The sequence below is a fragment of the Monopterus albus genome, unplaced genomic scaffold (assembly GCF_001952655.1).
Source record: "Monopterus albus unplaced genomic scaffold, M_albus_1.0 scaffold1.1, whole genome shotgun sequence".
Classification (NCBI taxonomy): domain Eukaryota; kingdom Metazoa; phylum Chordata; class Actinopteri; order Synbranchiformes; family Synbranchidae; genus Monopterus; species Monopterus albus.
In genome coordinates this window covers 3,148,319-3,176,102 of record NW_018127881.1, presented here as the reverse complement: position 1 = coordinate 3,176,102, position 27,784 = coordinate 3,148,319, and the positions used below count along the sequence as shown (strand labels likewise).

General features: G+C 38.4%; 3 protein-coding genes across 4 annotated transcripts in view; 2 read left to right on the top strand and 1 right to left on the bottom strand.

The window, feature by feature from the left end:
• Positions 1 to 1,542: 1,542 nt before the first annotated feature.
• Positions 1,543 to 5,981, bottom strand: bloc1s1 (biogenesis of lysosomal organelles complex-1, subunit 1). Its single transcript, XM_020609456.1, has 4 exons — positions 5,608 to 5,981; positions 4,800 to 4,872; positions 2,973 to 3,105; positions 1,543 to 2,060 (listed from the first exon to the last, which is right to left on the bottom strand). Exons 1-4 carry the CDS (start codon positions 5,666 to 5,668, stop codon positions 1,953 to 1,955), a joined length of 375 nt encoding a protein of 124 aa, XP_020465112.1. The 5' UTR covers positions 5,669 to 5,981; the 3' UTR covers positions 1,543 to 1,952.
• A 959-nt stretch (positions 5,982 to 6,940) lies between these two features.
• itcha (itchy E3 ubiquitin protein ligase a) lies at positions 6,941 to 25,261 on the top strand. 2 transcript variants are annotated; one of them, XM_020615258.1, is made up of 24 exons: positions 6,941 to 7,082; positions 8,238 to 8,317; positions 8,663 to 8,804; positions 9,901 to 10,025; positions 11,983 to 12,114; positions 12,743 to 12,791; positions 12,892 to 13,064; positions 13,265 to 13,508; positions 13,739 to 13,834; positions 14,087 to 14,261; positions 15,254 to 15,323; positions 15,482 to 15,566; positions 16,495 to 16,623; positions 16,956 to 17,028; positions 17,249 to 17,320; positions 17,898 to 17,986; positions 18,189 to 18,348; positions 18,447 to 18,580; positions 19,419 to 19,559; positions 20,791 to 20,911; positions 21,080 to 21,184; positions 21,369 to 21,465; positions 21,559 to 21,631; positions 22,790 to 25,261. In XM_020615258.1, exons 2-24 carry the CDS (start codon positions 8,293 to 8,295, stop codon positions 22,887 to 22,889), a joined length of 2,610 nt encoding a protein of 869 aa, XP_020470914.1. In that variant the 5' UTR covers positions 6,941 to 7,082; positions 8,238 to 8,292; the 3' UTR covers positions 22,890 to 25,261. The 2 variants fall into 2 exon arrangements, with proteins under 2 accessions (XP_020470914.1, XP_020470995.1); XM_020615339.1 differs by having other exon boundaries at positions 6,941 to 7,086.
• A 1,570-nt stretch (positions 25,262 to 26,831) lies between these two features.
• pxmp4 (peroxisomal membrane protein 4) overlaps positions 26,832 to 27,784 on the top strand; it is a 5,408-nt gene continuing 4,455 nt past the window's right edge. Inside the window, exons 1-2 of the mRNA XM_020613253.1 lie at positions 26,832 to 27,035; positions 27,340 to 27,402. Coding sequence (XP_020468909.1) covers positions 26,923 to 27,035; positions 27,340 to 27,402 — 176 coding nt within the window. The 5' untranslated portion in view covers positions 26,832 to 26,922. The remainder of the gene's footprint in view (positions 27,036 to 27,339; positions 27,403 to 27,784) is intronic.

The following is a 27,784-nucleotide window of genomic DNA, read 5'->3' as shown; positions in this document are numbered from 1 at the left end:
GTTTTTGGATATTTCATCTTCTCATTATATATTAACTTCTTTCAAATCGGGTTCTTTCAAGAATGCAACAAGAAAACTTGCCATTCCTTTTAAAACCTGATGTATATTTTAAAGGTTTTGGTACAGACCTATGATAATTCCACATGTTAAAGCCTTGTGTACCCTTTAAAAATGTTCGTAATCATGTTGAATCATTCAGTTCACCAAAATATACCCTTTTAAGGCTTAAACAATACATTCACTAATGTTATACTCTGTAACTGGTTGCCTATATATTCACAGTGATATTAAACAAGAAATGGCCATTGTGCTGTACATTGTATTGTGGCTTATTTCAACCAGTGGCTAATCTGCCCAGGGCCTTCAGAATCAGAAGTATTTTGTATAAACATGCCATGCTTCACGATCGCACTGTCACAATGCTGGCTTTGACCAAGATTTTTACATTCACATGATGAGCCTTGATGCGCTACCTGCAGGATCAAGTCTGTTACCTGTTTTCGATCCTATATAGTGTGCAGTGATTTGAAAATTTAATTAGGTGCCAAAGATGCCTGCAATTATGTGAGTGAGCTCAACAGCCATGATATAACTTTCTTTCACGCATTCCTTGAATTGTCCAATCACCCTAGTCAGGCAAATAAATAACCTTTATTGATTTACAAATAGTTTTGTTGCAAAACTTGATCCTCACATTATAAACCTTAAATTCTGCCCTTTACTTTTATAACAGCTATAATTAACCCATGTGCCAAAATCCTGACCGAAAACTCTTTTGCAACTAAACTTTAGGATGATGTTGTCTTTGTGGGAGGCAACACAGTCGTGGGTGAACAGGGTGTAGAGGATGGGACTGAGGACACATCCCTGTGGGGTACCAGTGTTTGTAACAGTGCTATGAAGAGTATCCTGATGTAAGAGTCTCCATTTTCCAGGTGAGAAAGGGAATAGTGGAGAGCAGCCGTGATTATGTCTGAGGTGGCCCTATTGGGCCGGTAGGCATACTGCAGGGGATCCAGGGTGTCTGGTATACTGCTCTGGATTTGGGCTAGTATCAGTCTCTCAAAACACTTCATAAAGATTGGAGTGAGTGCCACTGGCCTGTAGTCGTTCAGGCAGGTGACCGGGCTCTTCTTGGAAAGGGGGATGATGGTTGTGGTCTTAAAGCAGGTGGGAACAATGCTCTGGCTGAGGGAGAGGTTGAAGATGATGGTGAGAACATCAGCCAGATCGCTGGGACATGCCCTGAGAGTCCTCCTGGGGATGTTGTCCAGTCCTGCCACTTTGCGGGGGTTGATCTTCCTCAGGACTGTTTATCCAGGGCTTCTGGTTGGGGAACCTCCTGACTTATATGGTGGGCACAATGTTGTCGATAAGAATCCATTCTTACATATCCTGCTCAAACATCCCTTTGCAAATCAGGTTCTTTTTGTAATTTTTTTTTTTTATAATTTATTTTCACAACAGTTGTTTGGAAGCCATATTCATGAAATGGTAAAATGCCTAAAAAAAAAAAAAAAAAAAACACACCAGTGCAACATTAATTTTATTAAAATTAATGTTTCATCAAAAAGTTGCAGTTATCTGACAAAAACAGTACCATCATCACTGTACATAGAAATATAACACAGACGTACACATTTCAGGTATCAGGTGATGAATAAAAGCTTTTCCATATGATGTGCTGACTTTTAGGAGATAGGCCTCTACACACAAAGAAAACAGGTGGAAACTTGTTGATTTTTTTTAACAAGTCATCACTGTGTTCTTGCCCTGGTTAACAGCAATGCTCACAGAACAAAGTAACCAACATTAGTCCACTCAGGTGTGCCATGCAGATGAGCAATGTTGATGCTGCTTGCATCTTTGCTGCCAAGTATGAACTGGGTTTCCATTTCATTGCAGGGTATTTAGCTTCAGCTTTAACTGTCCAACATTTCTCATGACATTTATTAGGAGGCAGACTGAAGCTGACCCTTGTGGACATACTCCAGAGCTGTGGCAATGGTCCTCATGTCCATCTCAATACTTCGGGCCCAGTTCTCCACATCACCAATTTCCTGTTCAAAAACAGAATTACTGGTTGCCACCATGTACATCTACCAGTCTAATGTATCATCAGGACCAGCGACAGCCAAGTTTTAAACATTTCCAAGCATCCTTCCCACTCACGTCACCCTGTATAGATTATATGAGATAAGTAATTGCAGAAAAATTGGAAACTGATTGTTGATTTGCTTTTACCACCTGTCAAATCTGCTCAGGTCTAGGGACTTGTGTCAAGCCCCTTGCTATTTGAAAAAGGGGCACTGGGAGATAAGGCAGCATTACTGACACCTGCAACTCACCGGCCACTATATTAGGTGCAATTGTATGTAATTCCATGCAACACTTCTGCCTTAACATCTGTGCTTATGAAGCTCAAAATGTTTCATTACAATATATTTAGAGGTGTTTCTAAATTTTTTCCTCCCCAGCTACATACCTCTCATGTATGAGTGGTCAGAATATCAGGAACACCTCTAAATACAACGTAGTCTGGTACAACACCACCTTTAACTATGACATTAATAACAACATAATTAAATGTATATATTTGACAATTTCACCAAAAACTGAAATTGTTTGAGTTTCATAAACATATATGTTAAGGCAGAATTGCTGCACTGAGTTGTGAGTGTATAACTCAATATAATGTGAAAGAGGAGCACATACCGTTGAACCCACTCCATATACATTGTACATCTAACTCAATGACACGTGACAATGTCTGCAAGTGCTGCTATTGTAGACCTTCAGTTTAGAGAATCAAATTTTTTTTTTTTTTTAAATAAAAGTAGAAGCACCCCAAGAGATGATTTGACAGATAAATTTACAGGCTTATGAAATGTAAAAAGGTTTAACTCTGATGTTGATACACTATAGTATGTAGTTTAGTTTAACATCTCTCTTCCTGATATAGTGTATCCTACCTTTAGGGCCTGATTGAACCCCTCCACCATACTGATCCACTGAGCAGTCTGTTTGGAGAACTGGCTCGCCTGCACTTGGAGGGTCTTCACCTCATGGTCGAGCTTACGTTGATTTACATAGGCCTGAGCAACTCTGCAGTAACAAAGGAAACAACAAGGGGCAGTTCATTATTTTTAGTACATGATATGTATTATATATGTCCACTGTAGCATGCGAAAGTGAATTTGTATTTCAAAGTCCAAAGTGAAGGCAATTAATATCTCCATTTAACCTACTGTAATTTTCAAACTAGTGAAAATCTTACCACATCCCTAAGAGGACTCTGGTCATAATCCTTTACATAAAGGAATAACACAACAATCTTCTTTGCATCCCACACTTGTTCTTTAAGCTGCTTGTCTTGGTTTCATCACAACTTTCACAATGTTAACAATCTATTTATACTATTTATGGTTCAGTCATATATTGAGACTATTTATTCCACCAGAAATTGATTGTTTTATTTTACTGACCCAAAAAGTGCAGTGCTGGTGTGCAGCACCAGCATCATCAGTCCCTTCAAGGGACAATGTTTCTATGCTGACGAACTCTTTGGTACACATGTCTTGTATAAGAAGCAGGAGGACAGGATGGTATTCCAGGGAGCTGGTTCAACAAACTGAATTTAACCCTAACTGTGAGCTGACTAACCCTGAGGTGGAAACCACTGGGTTTTCACTTCCAGAACAGCTGATCAGAGGTAGTTCAGTCAATTCTGAGTATGTTCAGTTTGAGTCAAGCATGTGTATGGGGACTATAAAAAGCCATCAATGGCGCTCTGATACATAATTCACCATGGCAACAGGTAAATAAACAGCACAGCTGCCATTTTCATCCAGTGTAGCTAGAAATATTAGTGCATGATAATGCACACATACAGTATCTTAAAAACACAGCAGCTACAGTAAAAGAGCCTGAGCTGGAGAACAGAGTCAAAACTGTGTTACATTTTATTCAGGGTCTCCCACTCATTCATTTGTTCAGCAGACATGGATTTCTTTCATGGATAATAAAGTGTGAGGTCTCTGCTTTGTTTACAGTCTGCTATGCTCTTGAGCTTTCACTGAGATCTTTCACATGCACAATTCGATCTTGCTACGTCGTTTGTAGTTTATGGGACAACATTTTTAACAAATAGGCTATGTTGGTCTGGGCTTTTGTAATGAAGAAAACTGGCACCCAGTTCAGTGGTGTACTTCACTGATGTGTTTTTAATCAATTTTTGACAGCAGGGGTCTATGGCACAGACGAACAAACTAAACCAGGTTGGAAACATAACAGACATTAACAGTGAGTAGAAGCTGTTCATTGTTGATTATAATTTCTGTACAGGGCTTGGTGGAAATACTATTAATACACAAAATGGCCTACCTTATCCTTTAATGTGCTCTAATATTTGCTTTAATATTGACAGTTTGAATGAGGAAAAGAAACTGCATCTCAGACAGCTTCTTTGGATTTGGCAGGAGGGGTATACAGTATTTTCTGACATTTTATTAACTAAATCTAGAACCTAAAAGTAATCACCAGATTAATCAGTAATGAAAAGAATGATTTTTGCAGAGCTAATAACTAAATTAAAAACCACCTGTATACTACAGTTGTAGTTAAAGCTACATGATTCAAATGCTGGCATCTGTTGTGTTGTCAAAGATGAAGCTGTAGACATAAAATATACAGCATCATGTGAATGAAATATACCCTTCTCTATCTCATACTCGTTTCCCCGCAAGTGCCATCTGTGAAGTGTAACAAAACAGCAGGGGCAGTCAGCATCATTTTCATACCCAACGTTGAGGTGGTCTACCAGGGCTTCTGTCAAACAGGTGGCTGCTGCAATAGCTTCACGTCTGCGTCTCTCTGTGTGAGAAACAAAGCCAACACAGAAAAAATTGTCAACACTATATAAAAAATGGGGCTCTTCTGACTTGAATATATCTGCAAAGTAGCAAATCTTTGAAACAGTTTAATGTACTTCCTTTAACTCCTAGCATAATTGTTTTTATCATTAGACCCAGCTTCCATAGCATATGCTCAATCTGCATCAACATATCAGAGTCAGAATCAGTTTTATTGGCCAGGTGTGTCAGATACAGAGGAATTTGACTCTGGTACAGCGGCTCTCAATATGCATGTACATATCCCCACGCAAGGCAACAGCAAGGGGCAAGTAAACCAACATAAACAGTATTAACAAGCAACAAACTGTGCAAACGATGCAAAATAAACAGTACAAACAGGCAGTAAACAATGCAGACAGAGGAATGCTCATTGTGAAACGAGATAAATAGGAATAAAAACAGAGTGCTTAAAAATAGAGACCTGTACAAATCTGTATAATGTATATTTACAGGTATCGCACTGAGGATTATTGTCCAGTCCAGTCATACTGTCGTGACAGTATGCCATGATTAATTTATTCTTAATCCATGCCTTTTCGATTTCCGTTTCCAGGCACAACAGGATCCATGGTTTCTCTGTCTCTTCTGATCCCACTCTGATACAATTAAAACGGGGCCCTCCTAAAAAGCTTTGTTTTTAGCATCAGTTAGCAATGTAGCTAGCCAGCAGTAAGCGCTCACTGCGATCACTCACCCTGCAACTCCTTCCGCTCATTCTGCTTCGCCTGGTGCTCTTTCAGTAGACGAGACAGCATCTTCCTTCAATAATCGTTATGGTTATTTCGCAACGGTTCATTTAGCTAAGGAAAATGTAATTCGTAAATTATATAGCCGTGCTAAGAGTTGGCTTCCTCGTCTTCTTCTGTTGTTTCCTTAACGCGTTACTATCAAAACCACTTTGCTAATATGACTAGCCACTATGTCTATGGTTATCACGAGACCAAGCTTAAGGATGTCCGACGTGGGCGTGTGCAAAAAGACGTCACTTAATTGTAATAGTTTTATTGTTTTATCAATCAATGCAACAAACAGTGTATTAATTAGACTAGTTAGTAGCGTGCACAGTAACAAACAATTTAAGTGTTCTTTTGTAATTCAATTGTGAAACTGTTTTACGGTAATATGGTAACATCAGTTTCAGTGCCTTCAAAATAAAAATAATCTGAATTAAAAACTGCTGCAGCTGCTACTACTTACTGCTTAATATTGTAATATCTATAATAGTAAATTGAAGACAGGTAGGACCAGCAGTTGTATATAAATATCACAAACTGGGTGTGCAACAAGCAACCATTAAATCTAGGAATGTGAAAAAGCGAAGAATATTCATTAAAATTACATCATTTAGGGTTGCAACTAACTTTTGTTTTCATTATGATTAATCTAAGAATTATATTTTTGATTAATAATGTGGTTTTGGTTAATATTTGGTTTGTAAACCACTCAAAAAGAATGAAAATGAACACAAACATTTCCCTAAGCTCAAGATGGTCTTATCTTTCAATCATCACTGTCAAACTAAAAAACATTGTGCACAGTCTAGACAAACAATCACAACTCAAGATCCAATTGCTTTTCCAGTGCCTTTCAACCATACAGTTGTCTTAAAAGTGTGCCATGGACACAGATGATAATAGCTACTGAGCTTCCAGATCAGGTCTATCTGACAGTCAGTGACAATAGAGCAAATTCTATCAGCTGAAGAGAAACAGTGTGATGTAATTGAAAGCTCATGAAAAGCTAATAAGTGGGCTAAGTTAGGAAAGTTCTCTCAAACTATTGTCAAGACTAAGAATGAATGGCTGTATAAAAAAACTCATTTTCTTTAGTGTGAAATCACTTTGTAACTCTAGTGCTTAGGAAAAGTCTGGGAGAAGACAGGTCTAAATTCTGCAACACATACAGCCCCCCCCCCCTCCCCCCGTTTATTTTTATTGTGAAAAATATATCCCGGAAATCCAGTCTTGTTCCGGTGAGGTGAAACAGGTACAATATATGCTGTTGTTACACACTCCGGTGCAGTAGGGGGCGGCATACATCTTTTAATGTTGGTCCGCCAGTAAAACTAAATGAGAAGACGTAGGGAAGGTCTGTTTTGATGGCAGGCTGTTACTTGTCAACAATCTTGGCATAGCCGGAGCTAAATTTGGTCCTGTATTATCTTCTCTGGTAGGTATGGGAATTTAATATTTTCACTGAATGAGAGGTGTGGGATTTCCTCGACCGAATGATCGGAGCTTCTCAGGGAGCTGGGTGGTATTAGCATTGCTTACTAGCGTTAGTTGATGCATGGTTAGCTGAAGCCTCGGTGTTCAGGTCGTCGGCGAGCAAAGTTGCTCTAGGTAACGTTAGTGGGACTTCTTACAGTATAATAGTATCCCTAATTCACATGAACTATTCACGCTATAGCCAGTATCACACACTAACAACGTCACCTTCAAAAACATTCACGTATTAACAGCTGCTGTTTGAAGTTGTCTTGACAACAAATCCCCGGCTGGCTAACCCTCTGTTAACCAGCCAGAGAAAGCTAACAAGTTACAGTTTGTAGTGCCTTCATGTTGCAGATAGCGGAGAACACGTCGCCTCTTTGACACCTTATTGTTACAGTCTGATACCCTTAATATCTTTTTGTTAGGCTATATAAAGGTGTGTCATAGCCTAGCATTTAATCTGTCTTGTAAGGAAATTGCCAAAAGATTAGCAAGGTAGGTTTAGTGAGGCTTAAATTAGCCAAGCCAAATAAAGGATGGGATGCTCTGTTATGAAAGGCACTCGATGGTTTCTTGAATTAGCTAGGATTAAAACAAGTCACTGGGTAACGTGTATCTTTGTGCAGTGTATGTCTCAACATTAACACGATCCGGATTTTATCTCTGTTCAGCAGACAAGGCAGCAGAGGTGTAAAGTCCACACATTTTAAAAATGTACAAAATGTAAGAGTTATATATAGACAGGCAATAATTAAATTAGATTGCTTTATAGTGGGGTGATAAGAAGCAGAATTGATTTTCAAATACGTTCACAGGTACTTTCACTTCATACTGTAAAGCTAATTCACTGGAAGTATTTGTCTTTGTGTTTATGAGGGGATCAAAAGGTTAATTTATGTTTGAGTCAGCAGCATCACTGCAGTGACACTTTTTAAAAGTCTTCATATACGTCAAACTGACATACCATGCCCCCTGTTTTAGCTCCTAAGTGCATACATTACCATTGCAAGTCCAGGTCATAGTTTCCACGGACTGTAGCAACCTAATCACTCTTTAAATAGGTTGCATGCAGGGCGTGTCTAATGTTTATATCTGATGTCACTGGCTGCAGTTGTTGCAGGCCCTTTCAGTGCTGCCAAACAACGCTGTGGTGTTATGGATGAACCATGAAGGCCCAATTGCAAGTCACAAGTGAGTTGTTTTATTGCCAGAGTTGTAAGTGTGTCAACAAATACTAAACAACAAATTTGACAGACTAATGAAGTTATTGTGTACAGTTATCTTTGACTTTGAATATGGGAAGCTATAGGCTATGGGTCATTCAAATCCTATAGTAAAACATCCAGAAAGGGCAAACACTGACTGCTGTTGTATTCAGCATTGAGAGGTTGGAGGGAGTACTGGTATTACTATATTCACAAGTTAATGGAATCAGCATATTGTAGCAAAATCAACTGCTAATTAATTCTGATGAAATCTGAAAGGTGCAGTTATCTGTAATGTCACTGTGGTGTTTATTTGTGTCTGCCTTTCTAGTAATTTCAGCCAAGCTGAAAGAAAACAAAAAGAACTGGTTTGGTCCTAGTCCATATGTTGAGGTAGCTGTGGATGGCCAGTCCAAGAGGACTGACAAGTGCAACAACACACACAGTCCCAAATGGAAGCAAGCTCTCACGGTGTAAGTACAGCCCAGTGTTTGTGATAGCAGAGAAAGCAGTTGAAGAAATTGCTGGGTAATTACTAGGTGATGTGCTAGAAACAGATGGTAGAAATATTATAAATCTGAACTGTTTTTACCAAGGGTGTAATGATACACGATACAGGGCCTACAGTTCAGTACACTCACAATAACACAGTGAGAATGAAAATTAGTGTCACGGTTATTTACTTGTTCTTGTAAATCACAAAACAATTTCCAAACATTTAGTTTCTCATTCAGACATTTCCTTTATTGTGTAGATGAGAGTGTAATTAGAGTGTGGTTAATGACCTGTAGCTAACTAGTGAATGTCAGGGTCAACAGCAGCTCAGTTAAGACAATGACCCCCTCTTGCATGATGCATATTGTCACATTTTTAAATCATGGCATATTGTTCACGATGCATTGCTACACAAATATGTAATATCTGACTGAAGATAGCAAGTGAGCCCACACAGTCTGCGGAAGAACACTGAAAGCTTTACTATGGTTGTGAATGTGCCATTAACATAGGGCTCACTGTGTATCAATTATTTAGTGACTCTCTAGCTAAACTAATAACCTACCATACATGTATTTTATTAATAATGCATAAATCATTAGACCAACTGCTTATCAACTGTACTGAATAGCAAATAAATCCTCACATTGTTTTGACTAGCAAAGGTTTATTAGTTTAGATTATTTATTCAGTCATCACGCATAGTGCAATAAGTATAATCAGTTCAAACAATACAGATTTAAAAAAAGAGCACTCAGAGAGAGCATGTACCTCCACCAAGGCACAACATTCGCTCCCGCAAATGGGTCCTTTGTGAAAAATGTGATCCAGAACAACACAAAATGCATCCTAAAATCCTTAATCCATACTGGATCCAGATCATCTTTTAGGGTATGATAGGTAGCCAGCCATACTGTGCATCTTACCTGGATTATATCTTCATTAAGATGGGGTTTCTTTTGTGGGTGTGTGATTGATTGGTTCACTGTAAATCTTTTCAGCACTGGTGCAGATCATCCTTTTTCTCTGCTCTTGGCTCACACACTGTCCTGCCATTTTCTCACTTTTCTGCAGAATTGTGACCCCTGTCAGCAAACTGACGTTTCGTGTTTGGAGCCACCAGACACTGAAGTCAGATATCCTGTTGGGACTGGCAACTCTGGAGATTCGTGAGATCCTTAAGGCTAATGACCTGAAATGCAAGTTCATACTTCTTTTTATTTGTGCTTTTATTTTTTCAGTTGAATTTTCTAAAAGTTGACCAAAACTATTCCAAACTTTCTGCTCAGTTTTAAATTATTTTGTTGATACTTGTATAAGAGTACATATCTGCTTGTGTTTGTTATGGGAATGATTTATTGGGCTTTGATACGTTTGACAACCAAAATGTACTACTAGGTTTTCTTTTCCCTCACTGACGCATCACTTTCTCTATGCTCAGTGCAATGGATCTTATCAGAGCTGATTAGCATGCACTAAACATGTGACGTTAAAGTCTGGTCCATATTTTGTGTTACAGCTGCTTTCTTTTAATTTGCCAACAAGATCCTAAAAGCTCTGCTAGTAGCCCCTCAAGGCCATATTATTTGTTATACCCCATGTGAATGAAGTTCTCTGAGCTGGCTGGCACTGCCATCTGAACATGCCCCAAATTAAGTTAGTAAAACTGTCCAAAGAGATAATTTGGAAAACAGTCAATAAAATAGAATACAGCAATAAAATCTTGGCAATAATGCAATTAAAACTTACCTACCATTTACACATACAACACACCACACTGTCATTGATTACTTGTCGTCAGCACTGAGGGCAGGACATAATTCTTTAAAACCTTAAAACCACAGAGCACCAATTCCAACCCACACAAATCCCATTTCGTTTAAAAAAAAAAAAAAAAAAAAAAAAAAAAACCAATAACTGTGGGGATAAAAGACCTCGTCTGTTGATTTCTATCACCTCTTGGAAGATAAAACCTCCTTCCTCCTTAATCTCACTATGTAATGATTGATGGGGATCTAAAAAGAATAGCTGCACCTTCTGTATGACTCTAGCCTGATGCAGTGTTTCCCACAGAATTTGATTCTACTTGGTAGTAGCTTAGAGCGGCATGGAAGGGTCATGCTTTCAGATACATATTTTTTTAATATAGTAATAGTATAGTGCCTCTGTGCTTGCTGTTCACCTGTGCCTTTGGCACTGGCTAGCTCTCTCACAGCAACAGCATGCTGGCTGCTGCCCACCTCCTCCCCTGCATTTGTCTCTTCAGCTCCCTCTTCCTGACCCCCTCTTGCTTCTTCAGTAGCACTGGTTGAGGCCAGTATATATTTGAAATGAACCCATGTGTGTTGGAATGGGGGGGGGGGGGGGCAAACATTCAGGATCAGAGTTTATGAACTAGCATTAACTTTATCCACTTGCAGAGCAGTCCATATGCATCCTTGTTATATACAGCACGCTAACCTCTGCAACAGCTGCATTCTAACATTAGCTTAGCTAGTCTTATGCTAATAACAGAAGAGCTGGATCTCTGTGATTGATAGTGTTGTGTTTAAAAAAACACATACACAGAGGAGGAGCTGTTCACAGATGGTCTGTTGTCATGGTTGTGGTGTGTGTATGTGTGAGAGAGAAATAGAGCAGGGCACAGAGGGACTGAGCAAATGTATGTGCTATGCTGGCACTGCATTGAAATAAGATTTAACCTATTTTAAACATGAAAAATAGAAAACCAATATGTGCAGTCAGTGTTGATATTGTGGCCCTGAGATGGCAAAGATCTTCAAGTGACCTTTGAGCTAACATTCACAATCCTTCACAGTACATTTGTGTTATCTACTCTCACATGCAAGGATGACAACAGTAACAAGTTATTTTGAAGATGAGCTGGTTATGAGGAACCAGTGAGGGAAGCTGTTGGAAAATGTTTCTAAGGATATATATATATGTATATATTTTTTTATTTTTATCTCTGATATATCATTAGGGAAAGCATTTACATATATGCATGGGCAATTTTTACTAATCCTCAAACTTAGCATATGTTCTTATTCTGTCTCGATGGGCTAATGTGGGTTATTGTATAATTAGTTGCCGAGTCTTGCAAATTACAAGCACATTTTCCTGTTGTGGTAAATATGTTGATTCTGTCCCCAACAGTGTATGAGGTGGTGCAGACACTGCAGCTGTGCTCTGACAAAGACCCTCGTGATGTTGTAGGTGATCTGTCAGTCTGTTTGGACGGCATGCAGGTGGACCCAGAAACCTTCACCTCACTAGAAAGAGAATATGGTCAGGAACCACACACAGAGATAAACCTAATACACACATGTACAGGGTTGACCACAATAACAGTCTGAAAACCTTAACTACAAAACCAACAAGTTTGAGTCAGTGTTGCCATTATATATCTTTCTCTCCAGGGAGCACTAAAGTATGCTTTTCACTAGAAACCTTCTTCTTTTTACATATCTTAGCCACAGTTCTTTTACCAGTATCTGCCTCAAGAAAATCTAGTATTTATTAAATGAACATGTGCTCTGAATGAACAGGTCTCTAGTACTCTGTTTTAAGTACTGTATTTTTAGCCCTAATTATCTCATTTCAATGAACATTTCCTTGTTGTCTGCATTGTTTACTGTCTGTTTATACTGCTTTTTCTGCATTGTTTGCACTGGTTGTTGATGTTAATACTGCTATTTTGTTATATTACACAGCCTTATGCTGGTTTACTGTTTACACATTGAGAGCCGATGTGCCTGAGTCCAACACACCTGGCCAATAAACTGATTCTGATTCTGAACATTGAAGTGCCAAAGCAAAACTTTTCCTTCCAACTATAGGCTGTAGTTGTAGCATTCTGAATTTTTTCAGTTCATTCAGTTTTTTTCACTTGCCTTCTTTTTCTCTGTCATTGTAGCTGCTGTTCCAAATGGAAATAAAAGACAAAATGGGGACACTAGTAACAGGTTTAGCAAACATTTAATTAACCTACTGACCTATACATGTTTTAATGCATATCTTGTGTTTGGGGTTAGTGAGCGTTAATATTCACATTTTGATTCTCAGGTCAAGCAGAGACGCGTCTCCCTCCAGTGACTCAGAGGAGTGGGTCATTGTTCCTAATTCTGTCGACGGTATGGTTTCTCCTTCCCAGTCTCCAGGGGGCTCCACTGCCTTGCGTCCTCCCAGACCTGCCCGACCCCCTCCGCCAATGCCCCGCAGACCTGCGGTCTCACCAAGTAGGGGAAGCATGAGAATTCACAGTACAACATTTGCTTATATACAGTTTGACCTACCAGACATTTTCCATTGTCACATACTATGGATTTTCTTTCACATATAGAAACAGTATGTGCACATTTGTGTGTACCAATACCCATAAAGGCAAATACAAATGAATTCTCGGACTTAGAGGCTTCTTCTCTGCACTTGTCCCCAGTCCTCTCCCCAGCCTCTTCCAGCAGTTCCTCACCTAGCGAGTTGAGTGAGGGCCCAGTTTCTGATGGCTCCTCTCAGGCATCTGCCAGTGGGTGCTCAGATCAGCAGGATGAATCAGGTGCTGCGACAGCAAGTTCCTCACAGACAGCAAGTGGCCCAAAACCAGTGGACTCTTCTTCCTCAGCAGCTCCAGCCACAGCAACTCCAAGAACAACACCAATGAGCAATGGTCCCTTGCCCCCAGGGTAAAAGAGATCACCACTATACCTCGTTCTACAAGTCTTCACTAGAGCCACTGTTAACAGGCATTTTAGACTGAAGCCTTAGAAATGTTTGTGTGTTGTTATATTATGTAGTTTTAAGTATTTTAAAGAAGTTTTTCAGTGGCAGAATCTTGTTTCTCTGCAGTTGATTTCATTTTGGGTCCTGCTGTCTGTCCTTTTCCTTAGCTCACCCACTTGTATTGTCTCTGCAGGTGGGAGCAAAGAGCGGACCAGAATGGACGTGTGTACTATGTGGATCACATTGAGAAAAGGACAACCTGGGACAGGCCTGAGCCTTTACCTACAGGGTACCAAAACACTTAAATGATCTCAGATTAACACAGACTTATATTATAACCACTTCTACCATTATTGTAGTTCTGCACTCTTTTTTTAAATTCACATTATGGTTTTATTATAATGTCCATGACAGGTGATTGTGTAACTGATTTAAATAACCATTGTTTCTGCTTTTATGTGAGATCTAGGTTAAGCTCTAGGGCACACCTGCTGTTTGGCCTACTCAGCACTGCCTTATTTTAGCTCTCCCTTTTCTGTAGGTGGGAGCGCAGGGTGGACCCAATGGGTAGGGTGTACTATGTGGATCACATAACCAGAACTACTACATGGCAACGCCCAACGCAGGAGTCAGTGCGTAACTATGAGGAGTGGCAGCACCAGCGCAGCCAGTTGCAGGGGGCCATGCAGCAGTTTAACCAGAGGTTCATTTATGGGGTGAGAACACTTATAGCCATATTTGCTAGATTTGTTGTTTTCATGAAACACAGTTTGAAGATTTTTTTTTTTTTACAAACGTGTGTTTGTTCAGATTTATTTATGAGGAAAATTAAGTAGATATTTTGAGGAATAAAGAAAATGCTTGTGTACTGTAGGGCAATGCATGAAAGTATTGAAAGCATTTATTTCTACCATATAACACTGCACTATAATAATGCTGTATACATTTTTGGTTAGCAGCATTTTTGATGTGCTCCCCAAATGAAGTGATTTGCGTTTGACACTTCTGGTGGCTTTCTATTTTCATGAGTCAACCCACTTTAATCAAGCTGAGCCGGACAGGCGCAGGTTGGCCTCCGTTTCCACATGTTCCTAGCAGCAGGTGGTAATCGTGCTGACTTGAGCTCAGCTGGTCCTGCTTCCACCCAGGGCTGAGTGGGACATGTGATTGGCTGAAATGTTGCGCGGAGGGAAAGTCCTTACACATTCAGCATTGATTTTTTTTTAATGTTTTTTTTTTTTTTTTTTTTACCCATAATTTCATTGCAACACGATTTGAAAATGGAATCCCCCACTTTGTCTTCTGAGCAGCTCGTGTGCCCCCACATAATCAAGGTACGGAACATAAACATTGTTTATGTTCTGCAACCACACTGACTTGGGAGCAGCTCAGCAGGGCTTCAGTGCTCATCTCATTGTAAAAACCAGGGTTGTAAAAAGTCCCAGTCATTCTCATTTCTTTTTTAAGATCACACATTTGACAACTCAACTGAAATGAGCTAACGTGAGGTTCTGCATCAACAGTATTGGATCCTAGTAATGGATAACAGCTATTTGCATGTTTTAAGTGATATGTTTGAGAAACGCTTAACACCCAGTGGGAATCAGGATAAGTATATGGGCTATTACACTTGCTTTGTGGTAATTTGTAAAAGCAGTTTTGACATTTTTTGTTTTGGAATTAGTGTCATGTTCTCTCTTCTGTTCAGCTCCAAGACCAGTTTGCAGCTACGGCCAATAAAGAGTTCGACCCCCTGGGACCTTTACCACATGGTTGGGGTAAGTACTCTATGACTGAACATTAGACATAGTGTAAGTTTAATTACTGAAATGTATAATAAAGATGTTTTGTAGAGCTGTGGCTTTGTAGTTAGTAGCTATGCATGACGACAAATTAATACTGAAAAAAAATCTATATCATACATGTTTTATGTCAGAGAAGAGAACAGACACCAATGGCAGAGTGTATTTTGTTCATCATCCTACTCGCGCGACACAGTGGGAGGATCCCAGGACACAGGGGTAAGTGTGCTTGTGCCTCACTGTGTAACATGATGCTTCATGCTGTCATACCTTTGTGATTCTAACAGTGTAACATTTTATTAAAGCTTCTGCTTAAAGTTGTATGTAAAATTGTCAGTGATGATGGTGCAGTTACCTCAACTATGCTTTCCCTTTATTGCCTATGAGAGGTACTAAAGTGTCACTGACATGCTCAGTGCCTGTATTCATAATACTTTTCACGGAGTATAGAAATTCAAGTGGTCCAAAGTTCTGAGTGACAGCATTTTTGTCCTTCTTTTTGGCTTACAAATAAATAGATTTTATCAACTGTCTTAACTAAGGAAATGACCCTAATCTGCAGCTGCATGCAGAAAGTTGAAGATAAAAATATTAGACACTGGATTCAAATAAGACTCGTTTTGTACAGCAAACTGTAAACTGTGCCTATACTGAATCAGCAAATAAACTGCTGAAAGGGAAGGGCATCTGACTGTCCAATGTAACCAGTCGATGACTGTTAGGTTCACTGTTCACTGTTAAAAACGAAAGGGCATGTTTTTTGAAAACCTTTCCTGGTTTATATTAATTTTAAGGCTCTGGAATTCTCATTATTCCTCCAATTAAATTTGAGTTTGGCATACCTTTATATTCTGTTTCAAAAAATGATCATTTCAAACAAAATATACTTGTATACATGTAATATTTAGTAGTCTGATTATATTTTCTGTGACCCTGTTTATTTCTAGCAAAGCCTAAGGTTGAGAAACACAGCTTCATGGTAGTCATTTAATATTTTGAGTGATGCACATATTATAATCTATATTTTTGATGTGGACATAAATCATTTTTATGTTCCGTTTTGTGTACTGTCAGTTTTGTTTAATATTCAGTTCCCTAATTTCCCTAGTAATGTCAACTTTGACTCACATCGATCTGTATTGTCCAGTCTGCTGAATGACAAACCCCTGCCAGAGGGTTGGGAGATGAGGTTCACTGTGGACGGTATCCCCTACTTTGTAGACCACAACAGGCGAACAACAACCTACATTGATCCCCGCACAGGGAAATCTTCACTGTAAGCTGTCACAGGAAAAGAACAAACTTGAAGTCTACATTAAGAGATAGATGCTATTGTTCCTAAAAGGAACCAGTTTTACTATACACAGAGTAAATTAATTCATTATCAATATAAAAATGATTGTTCATTCTATGTCTAAATGCATTTTAATTAGTGATCTGTATGTCTGATGATGATAATGATCAGTAGCAGCCTGACAAAGTTGAATCAGAATTGTACAGGAACAGAATGGAAGTGTAATTACATTTGTCAAATTACTAATATTTATAACGATGTCATCTAAATGTGCTTTTTGATGGTGAGGATTTTTCTTCCGGTCTTGTCCACAGTGAGAATGGGCCACAGATAACCTATGTCAGGGATTTCAAAGCCAAAGTGCAATACTTCAGGTTCTGGTGTCAGGTATGTGCTGTTTGAACACCCCAGCACACGTGGTAAATGATAAACTTATTGGATCTATATTGTCATATTGTCAGCTGGCACTGTCTTTTGATATTTACTGGTACTTGAATATGCAAAGATAAAAATGAATATCACCAGTTTGCTGATGCATAAAGCATTCAAGTTGTTAGTTGTCTAAAATGTCAATATTAGTTAATATTCTTTTTTTTCCTCCTCTTAGCAATTGTCAATGCCTCAGCACATTAAGATTACCGTCTCCCGGAAAACCTTGTTTGAGGATTCATTCCAACAGGTGATCTCAGTACTCTGTCTTCTTACTAGGGATGCACCGATGCCGCTTTTCTCAGACCAAGTACACGCACATGCATTTAAGTGCTCGCTGATACCGAGTAATGATACCGAGTACTTAATAATGCAGTGTTTCTACTACAAAAAAATACAATGAGATTTACTTTGTGATTGTAATTAAATATACCAGGAGGCTGTTATATCAGCAGCAGCAACAGACGCCACGTTTAACTTAAGAATTTCTGTTTTTTCATCTTTTGAGTGGGACGTGTCCCCTGGTCCACCGTGGAGATTATGCTCTAGTAATAAGATTATCTATTGTTATAACATTCACCCTGTGACAAATGGCTACTAATTCACATTCTGCCAGGGAATAAAATCAGCCTAACATTTGATTATGTGGGCAATTACAGTTGCCACAGTAGGAAAATTGTTTACATGGCCCTCGAAACAAGCCACAATTTAACCTTGCACATGAATGAGTCATAGGTAGGCTCCTGTACTTTAATAACTAGCACTACACCTCTGCTTGCCAATGCTGCAGGTGTGGAACTGTTCTAATTCTTTGTCTGCATTCAAAGATCATGAGCCTCCACCCTCAAGACCTGAGACGGAGACTGTGGATCATTTTCCCTGGAGAGGAGGGCTTGGACTATGGAGGTGTGGCCAGGTAAGTTCAACTGAAGTTTTTTGTTGGCTTAGTTGTACTGTGTAATAAGGTGTGTTTTGTTGTCTTTTGTACGACACCACCCTCACCCACGAAACAAAACCTGCTTTAATAATAACATTGTGCAAACCACCTCACTCAGCCATGATCTTCTCCACTTAACCGTTTCTGTGTCTTGTTCTCTTTGTGTCTTGTTTATACTCAGGGAATGGTTTTTCTTGCTGTCTCACGAGGTACTCAACCCAATGTACTGTTTGTTTGAGTATGCTGGCAAGGACAACTACTGCCTGCAGATCAACCCTGCCTCTTACATCAACCCTGATCACCTCAAGTATTTCAAGTTCATAGGACGCTTCATTGCCATGGTACCTTAATATCAGCACACTAACTATGCCGTCAGTATTTGAGTGATGGCGTGATTAATTTCATCATAACACCTGACAGCCTTTCCTTTCCTTTCTAGGCTTTGTTCCATGGCAAATTCATTGACACCGGTTTCTCCCTGCCCTTCTACAAGCGTATTCTGAACAAACCTCTGGCTCTCAAAGACCTGGAGTCCATAGATCCAGAGTTTTACAACTCACTCATCTGGATCAAGTAGGTCTGGGGATGCAAACCTTGATATGTGACTTGATGGGGTTAGGGTTACTCGTGAACATGTACTTGATGCGGAGGGCTTGGGTGGTTAATTTCGGTTAAGGACTGGAATTTCCCCACTGTGGGATCAATAAAGTTCTACCTACCTACCTTAAAATGGCATGTTGGTCATCTGCTGTGGTGTACCCTAGTTTATTATATTAGCGTCTGTTTCACTGTTGAGCTGATGAATGTGGATGGAAATACATAGATACACTTTTCATACTTAGGATTTTGCTTGTTTAACATCATGCTATCTTTGACATCTCTTAAACATATATAAACAATTTAATACTAAAGGCTATTATTCTTAATAAGTGCACACAGATAATTGATTTGAGAGGAAAACTTCTCATTTCTTAATTTTTATGGACAGTTTATAAATGTAACTATTCAGTCGTACTTGGTACATACATACATGACTCAAAAATAAAGTGGTTGAAGCCAAATTTAGATGACACATAATATATATAAATCCAGAGCTATCCAACAAAATTTGATGACTTCACCTGTAGGTGAATCATGACTAATGTGCCATAACTTACATCCGTCATGGCACAGGACACATGGACAGCCTATATGACTTTTGCACAATTCACCCTTAGGCAAAACCCTAGCCATGATTGAGATCTTCATGTAGTCTTTCTCTGTGACTTATCCAGATCCACATGCAGGTCAAACATTTCTTAAAATCTTCTGTAATTCAAAAGAAAAATGTAACAGACTTTGTTGCCTCAGTAGAGGTGTGTGCTCTCTGAGTGTTTTCCAGTTTTGCTGATAATGACTCTATGGCCTGCAGGGATAATAACATAGAGGAGTGCGGTCTGGAGATGTTCTTCTCAGTCGACAAAGAGATCCTGGGGGAGGTTACCACTCATGAGCTGAAACCAGATGGAGGTAACATCCAAGTAACTGAGGAAAACAAGGAAGAATACATCAGGTACCGCTGCGTCTTATCCGCCATTTGTCTTCAACCACCACATTTACATTCACTTTTATATCTAACACATTTAGAAACTGACTGACTGGCAACGAAGCCGACTTGAAATCATAGCAAGAATATAATGCATTGAAATTACTACACAAGTCTTTAATATTTTAAGCAACCAGTAGTTTAAAGATCACTCTCAATTTGCACACAGGTCAAATTCATCATTTCAACAATTCGTCTTTACTTTATTTACTTTAGTTCAGGAGCAACAAGCCCGATCCGGACTCGGCACCTCTCAGATTGTGAGCAGCACCTGTTGTGATGGACCTGGCATTTAATTTGCATATGGAAGAAATTGAATATATGAATAATATATAAAAGGTCCCAGGTCTAATACTATACAACTAGCCTTTTACAACAGCATATATACAATAAAAAGAGGCAGTTAGACTAATTATGTCACAACATAAACAGCCTGTGCAGGTCACACTGAGTCAGGTGCATATTTAGCATAACATTATGTTAGCCACAGGGCAAAAATGTGAAAAGGACAGGCAAATTTGCCTTGCAAGTATTTCAAGTCGGAGCAGGGCAAAGCTAGTCAGAAATCAAAAGCTAAAAAGGCCAAACTGGCCCGCAAGAAAAAGTTAGCACAAGCCAGTCTGATGATGAGGTCATGGATTTCAAAAGGACTGAAACATAGCACAGAATAACATGAAAGAAGATTCCTGTCCAATGACTATATTGTGGGCTGTTTTAAATAATGGAGAGTAAGAGCAGGTTTATTTAAGCTTACTGCATTTTACAGTCTCTGTACTTTAAATTTGTTGCTGTAATACTGTGACTATAATGTTAATGTGTAGTGGAGTATTAAGGCCCTAAGTATAATGTTAGGCTTGCTAGTGATTGAACGGGTTAGAGGCTGTAGCCGTGCAGTTCTAATGTATTTAGCATCACCTGTGTTCAACATTTATAACTGGTACGTGCAAATGTGTCTTCTTTTGTGAATTTTTTATTTTTTTTATTTTTGATCGCTACAAACACACAAATAGTTTGCCTCTAAGCTGCTCCCTTAATGTGGAAACTATGCAAACGCACCTGTCATTGAGGAAATGTTTTTCATTGCAGGACCTCCTCTCCGCATATCAAAATGCTGGGTCTGTCACCAGGTGATATTCCAGGATCTCATGATTTACAAATGAAGCACTGCCTTACTTTATGTTCCTATTTTTGTATACAGGTTGGTAGCAGAGTGGAGGCTGTCTAGAGGTGTGGAAGAGCAGACCCAAGCATTCTTTGAGGGTTTCAATGAAGTTCTGCCCCAGCAATACCTTCAGTACTTTGATGCTAAAGAATTAGAGGTAATGAAGAAACTAGAACCAATTCTCTAGAACCTGTACTAAAACAGGGACATTTTATGTTTGGCTAATGTTGTTCCCTCAAAATTGATGCTGTAATGGTCTGTATTAAAACCAATTATCATAATGTACGATAGGTATAACTCCATCTTGTTTCCTTCTTGCTTGCAGGTGATGCTGTGTGGAATGCAGGAGATAGACCTGGTGGACTGGCAAAGAAACACTATCTATAGACATTATGCCCGAAGTAGTAAGCAGATCCTGTGGTTCTGGCAGGTTTGTGTTGAAGCACATTCACCCACAGACTGTACTGTTCAGTCTGACTGCAGTTTTTAGTAGCTGGTTGTTGTTGTTGTTCCTTGTTGGACTGCATTTTCTCTTTCATTCCATATTTAGGAATATATGGTTTTGGCCTAATTAATCTACAGACTGATATTAACGCAGAATGATATATTCACAGTTTGTAAAGGAGATGGACAATGAGAAGAGGATGAGACTTCTGCAGTTCGTCACAGGAACCTGTCGTCTTCCTGTGGGTGGCTTTGCTGACCTGTTGGGTATGCAAAGTGGACATGCACACATATTTGCATTGTGCAGTATGTCAAATCAGAATTGTTTTCTTGATCTGATTTTCTTTCTGGTTATCATAGGAAGCAACGGCCCACAAAAGTTCTGCATTGAGAAAGTAGGAAAAGAGAACTGGCTTCCACGAAGCCACACATGGTAAGGCCAAGAATTTTACTGCCACTTACATAGATGTCCTTCTCTTTCAGGTATTTGACTAGATGTCTGGTCCAAAAGGATTGAACGTTCACATCTATGCTGTCTTAGTCATTTCTGATTCAAAGTGTTGAAAGCCTTCCGTTATACTTAGCCTTTACTTATGGCATTTGAAGTTATATGTTACATATATACAGTTACCATGTGAGAATAACAAGATAACATCCCACTTCCGGGTCCAAACTCCCCCAGACCCAAATGGCAGAGCCTGTCACCCTCTACACAGTAACATCTTTTTTTTTTTTTTTTTTAGTGAGACATCAATGAGTTAAAAAAAACATGACTACATTCTTAATACTCAAATGGAGTAGGTAGTGTTGCCTCTCCACTTGGTGGCATAATAATCAATCTTTAATGCACGTCGTAGTAAATGTATTACAATATATAGCTATATATATCGAGTTATATGTCTAACCCATTTTTAATAGGTCCCAACTTTTACTGCTAATTTCATCAGTGTAAAATGTGTTAGTCTATTACGTTTATATCTATGCAGATTCTCGCGCAGCAGCGCACGTTTACGTTAACTTTGTGCTAACTAGCTAGTTAATGTTACAAGACTGCAAAACAGCGCACTTTTTATATGCTTTTATTTTATTAATTTAGGAATACTGTGACTTTTCTAATCAACTGTAGCCATTTCTTTTTCTCCTTCCCGTCGCAAGGATAATAGTAAAAGACACCTAACCCATGATTTCTGATTCAGATCTACTGAAACAGTGGGGATAGCAACACTGTTATATGGAGAAGAGAAGAACAAACCTAAGTTTGGACCCGGAAACAGAATGTTGCGGCACCACTTAACAAGCGGATATCATTGCTGTTTCTTGAGTGATACAGTTTTTCAGTGTGTTTTGTCAGGCAAAAGAAAATTAAGCAACCAGATAATTCAGTATCATAACACAGAAGAAGCAGGAAAACATTTTTTTTAATATTTAATTTTTAATTGTTTATATCTGTAAGTATGGATAATAGTTTGACATAAGGACCGGTGCATTTAGTTTACCATGGAACTGGGAATGGAACTCTAGCAGGTTACATGGTGAATTCAATATATTCCTGTGAAAAGTCATTTAGTTTCTGTCTCATTTCTCCATGTAGCTTTAATCGTCTGGACCTCCCTCCTTACAAGAGCTATGAGCAGCTGAAGGAGAAGCTCATGTTCGCCATAGAAGAGACAGAAGGATTTGGGCAGGAGTAGTGCGACAAGTAGCTGCAGGACAGGATGGAGGAGTGGTGGGCCTGGAGGAGTCGTATCCATTTCAGACTAGAGCACTTTCCAACAGATTCTCCTGGCAGCCAGGAGCTTCTTGTTAACTTGTAGATGGATGTACACATTTTTATGTTCTATTACATTATCATGTGCAACAACAGCAGTTTTTTTTTTAGCTAATCAATTTAAAAGACTAATTAAATCAATTAATTTGTTCCACAAGAAACCTGTGAATCCTTTTCACCCTGTTTTACTGCTTGCGTGTGTATCAGTTCCTCGTTAATCCCGCTGATCTCACTCAGCCCTGCTCGGCCCACTATCAGGTGATGGAGGCAGAAGAAACACCTCTCTCACCCTGTCATGCCTCTGTATGTTGCGCAATTGCAGTTTCTGCACGCATATCTATGAATCCTTGGTAAGTAATGGCCTAAGAGTCGCCTTGTTGGGTCTATGCACTAGAATGAATCATTTTAAAGGGAAGAAACATATTTGTACATTTTGAGCCTAAAAAGGTCTGTAACAGTAACAGTAAAAGGCAAATATAGTTTCAGGTCTTTCATACTCAACTTATTATTATTTGTTGAAAGGATGAATGGATGAGTGTTTTTTTTTTTTTTTTTATTGCTGACTGGCTGGACTGACCTTAGTACTTTTGCAGTTTCTGTAATAACTGGTAATCAAGCTAGTTGTAAAAATGTCTTCTATTTTGACAGGTTGACTTCGTAACTTAATGAGTTAAAGCTTTGAGCTAGTGTGCACATGGTTACGTGAGCAGTAAGATGATTGCAGTTGTTCCTAGGAGAGGTTGTATTTTTCTGTGCAGTAGTTTTTTAGAAAACATTTTTCCAGTAATAGAGCTAAAGAGGTTCTTGGATCGTTTTTATAACACTTTGCTAAGTTTCAACATTTACTATTGATTTCAGTTTCCAAGATAAAGAACATTTGCATATTTGCAGGTGTTGTCTGTGAAACTGTTATGGTTGTGATTTGATTAGACAAACTTTACCTTGTGGCCTGTGCTGTATATAATGTGAGCTTATTTGACCAGGGGTGGTCACTTCCTTTATTTGTGAGGAAGACTAAAAGCATGAGGTCTTTTTTTGAAAATTACGAGCTGTTATTCATGACGTGGGAGCATTAGGATGCGCTGTGTAATAGTGATCAGTGATTTGTTAACCCATTCCACTGAATGGTAGTCATTTCTCTGGTAGATATCCAGAATTAAGTATTATCCTAAATCAATAATGAAGACACTGGATCCTAACTGTTTCATATGTGAAGTGACTAATGTAGTTTATGTAAATATACTTACAAGGTAGAAAAAATGTCTTTATTAATATATAATACATAGAATTCACCCAAGCAGTGGACCCATTTGACTTGCAGACTTAAGCTGATAATTAAGATTTGAATTAATGCAGTACAAAATGGCCCTAGTTTTATAGGGTGTTACATAGCCGTGCGTGTACAGTAGCCCTAATAGTGTATTTAATGGCTTTTCTGAAAATAGTTTAGCTAATTTTAATCTTTGTTTCTTTTAGTATCATTTAAAGAAAATTACTCTGAAACAAATCTACCAAAGGATTTTATTGAATTATTTGTAAAACATTTGACTTTAAAGTCTGAGTCATCAGGTATGCTCAGTTCATTGCATCCCCGAAACGATTTACACAGTTTACATCAGTTGTTACGGCTAAGTTATTAATTGTGTTTCATTTTACCCACTATAAGGTACAAATCGTAAACAAAAAGGTAGCTCTGTTACTGGATCTCAATTTTTAACAGAATTTCAGTAATTATATACTGTTAAAAACAAACACTGATTTGGACTTAGGAGAGTGTTAAGGAAGATGAGTCTTAATCTTGCTAAGAAATGTTTACTCTATATTACTGTGGAGTTGAAATGTTTTTTAAAGGCCTGTAACTAAAATGGATTTGTATTTATTCACAGTATTAACTTTCTACTGTGAGGGGTTGTTGAATTATTAGCAGAACCAAATGAATAAATTGTACTTTCATATATTTTAACCACTAATAATTGCCCTAGCATCAAGTTCTAACATCTTGACACTTAAAACTGGTTGAATTAACCATGTCTTTGTTTTAGTCACTGCTGTGTTCCAGATCGTGGGACAGTTAAATGTATAGAAATATGCAAAATAGTGTTTTAGATGTACTGGTTGAATTGTAAATTATATTGATAGTGTAATCACTGTTTTTTTTTTTTTTGAAGCTATACCTCTTTTGATAAATGGAAATCAGTGGTTGAATATTATTTATTTGGAGAATGGGTTTCATGTAACAGTGAATTGAACTGATTGAGAAAAAAAACTGTAATAAAATAAAACACTGGACTCCTGCAGGACATTTCTGAGGTGTAATATTTATTGTCACTGCGACTTTATGTTCAAGACACATTATTTTTTTCTTTATATATGTAGCCGGGTCAGGTAATAAAATTACAGTTTCCTAAGGGGAGTAACTGAAACTCTCCCTGGTGCAGTAAGGTGTTGTTTAGTAAGTGCCCAGTGAGTGTTGCTATGATAGTTGTATACATGCAGTGCTCACCCACAGCTGTATGAGTGCGCATCTGTTCTGACGTCGTCACTGTGTGACAGGCGAGTGTCCCGCGGGAAAAAAAGAGAAACGCAGGGAGATACAAAGCTCTGTGACGGCAGGGGAGACAACACTGTCTACGAGTTCGGGGTATTTACTCCAGCCTGAACAGGAATCCCGGCATCTTGAAGAATAAGTCCACTACTGCTGTCTTATTTTTGTTCGACATATAAAAAAGGGACTGACTATTGTTAATTAAACCCTTCTGTTAAGTAAAAACCAACTTCAACCAAAATTAATGCTGTCCTATTATTTGATAACAAGGGCAGTCGGGAAATAGGACCCACATTTGTTTTGGAGCTGTAGGTGTTGGTCCGAAAACCATACACCTGGCCATACATTACCACACCCCAGCCCCAACATATATTTCTTCTAGAAACAATAAGGCAACAGTTGTTTTGCATATTGTCCTCATGCATGACAATTTGTGAAAGGAAATTTAAATAGTAATATGCCCATCTTAGTAGCTGCAATTTTTGGGTACAGATAAAAGAATATCCAGTGGCTTAAGAACATATTCAGACAGACTTAATTTTAGCAATGTTATCATTGCTACCCACCAAATTACACTTAATAATCCATTGCTAAAATGAAAACTTTTAAACATTTTTGCAAATCTAATAAATATCAAAACTTAATTTACAATGTATTTCCCTTCAATGTACTATAGAATGCTATTTACACATAAATGTAACAGTAGTATTGATGCAAGGCTGGAAGTAATATTTGAAAATGTATATACAGTGTGTGTATAGCAACTTTTTTCATCCAGTGATCATTGTACTTAATGTTGGCTTGTTACATTACATCTACAGTATCTACATTATCAATATCATCTTATACAAAATAATACAGTTAAATATGTGGCAGTTTACTAACTTAATAGTATTACTGTATAAATTAGCTACATGTGTGTAAATGGAAAGAAACTAATAAGGTTTTCATACTTCAAGATGACTCCCTGACAGTGGCCCAAAAGATTTGTGTAGCTTTTAAGTATGTTTGTAAGAAAGACTTTGGATTGTTTTTCTATTATTTCCCTTTTTCTTCACTCCTTATTTTTTGTAGCTGATCATGTATATTCGTGAACTTCTTCTGTATGGTTTCTGTGAATAAAAAACTGAACTACAGCACCAAACCTTACAAAAGTAAGAAATATATTTGTTAAAATACTTATAGTAAATTGTTATTTATTTCCTCTTGTGACTTTATAATTATCTTCTTCCCCAAAATTTTTAATTAAATTTAATTAAATTTTTGTAACAAGACCACAAAACGTTTAGAGCTGAATTTACATACAGGTAGGAACCATAATGCACCACTGGACTACGGTACACATTCTCTGTGACACATCGACAATGTGTGTGCAACGTGTATTTGTGCCCCGCAGATTATATTTAAAGTCATGGCACGGCAAAGTCTGATAAAAACTCTTCTTTATACAATCAATAATCTGCTGCAGCAGGAAAAATACAAAGCGGGATTGGCAATTTTGAAGGGATTCAGAAATGGCGCCGTGTGAGTAAACTAGCCAGCTAGCACAGCTACGGTAACGTTGGTCTACTGTCTAGTCACAGAGATGACAGATAGACGTCTATTAGCTACGGTAGTTGGTTAGTAGCTGGCTTTTGGCTGGCTGCCATGCTTAGGGCAGTATTACATTTAGCTCGTATTTGCAGCAGTCTGTTTTCTGTTGATATATTGTGAATTTTGTTCAGGATACCAACGTTAATTGTATGAACAGGATCCGTATTTTGTGGTTAACTTGGTTGTGTTACCAGGCAGCGCTGTCATTAACATTAGTTTTTTTCTTTCTTCTCAGATATGGAGCAAAAATCAGAGCACCACATGCCCTGGTAATGACATTTCTATTCAGAAGTGGCAGGTAAGAACTTAAAATGAAATGTATTTATAGGTAACATTATCCTATTAATCTAATAGTCATATGTGGTGACTTCAATATAGATTTGTTAAATCCTAACAAGCACACAGGAACGGAGGAGTTTATTAACACATTATATAGATGCAGTTTATACCCAAAAATCACAAAACCAAGTAGATTAACAACCCAGCATGCGACACTAATAGATAATATATTTACCAATGATATTGAACGCAAAATGACAAGTGGATTACTTATAAATGATATTAGTGATCATCTACCAGTATTTTTGGTTTATGACTGCCATTATAGAAAAGAGAGGCCAAAAACAAATCTTTTCTATAGGAGGGTGATTAATGAACAAGCTGTAAGGAGGCTTAAGGAG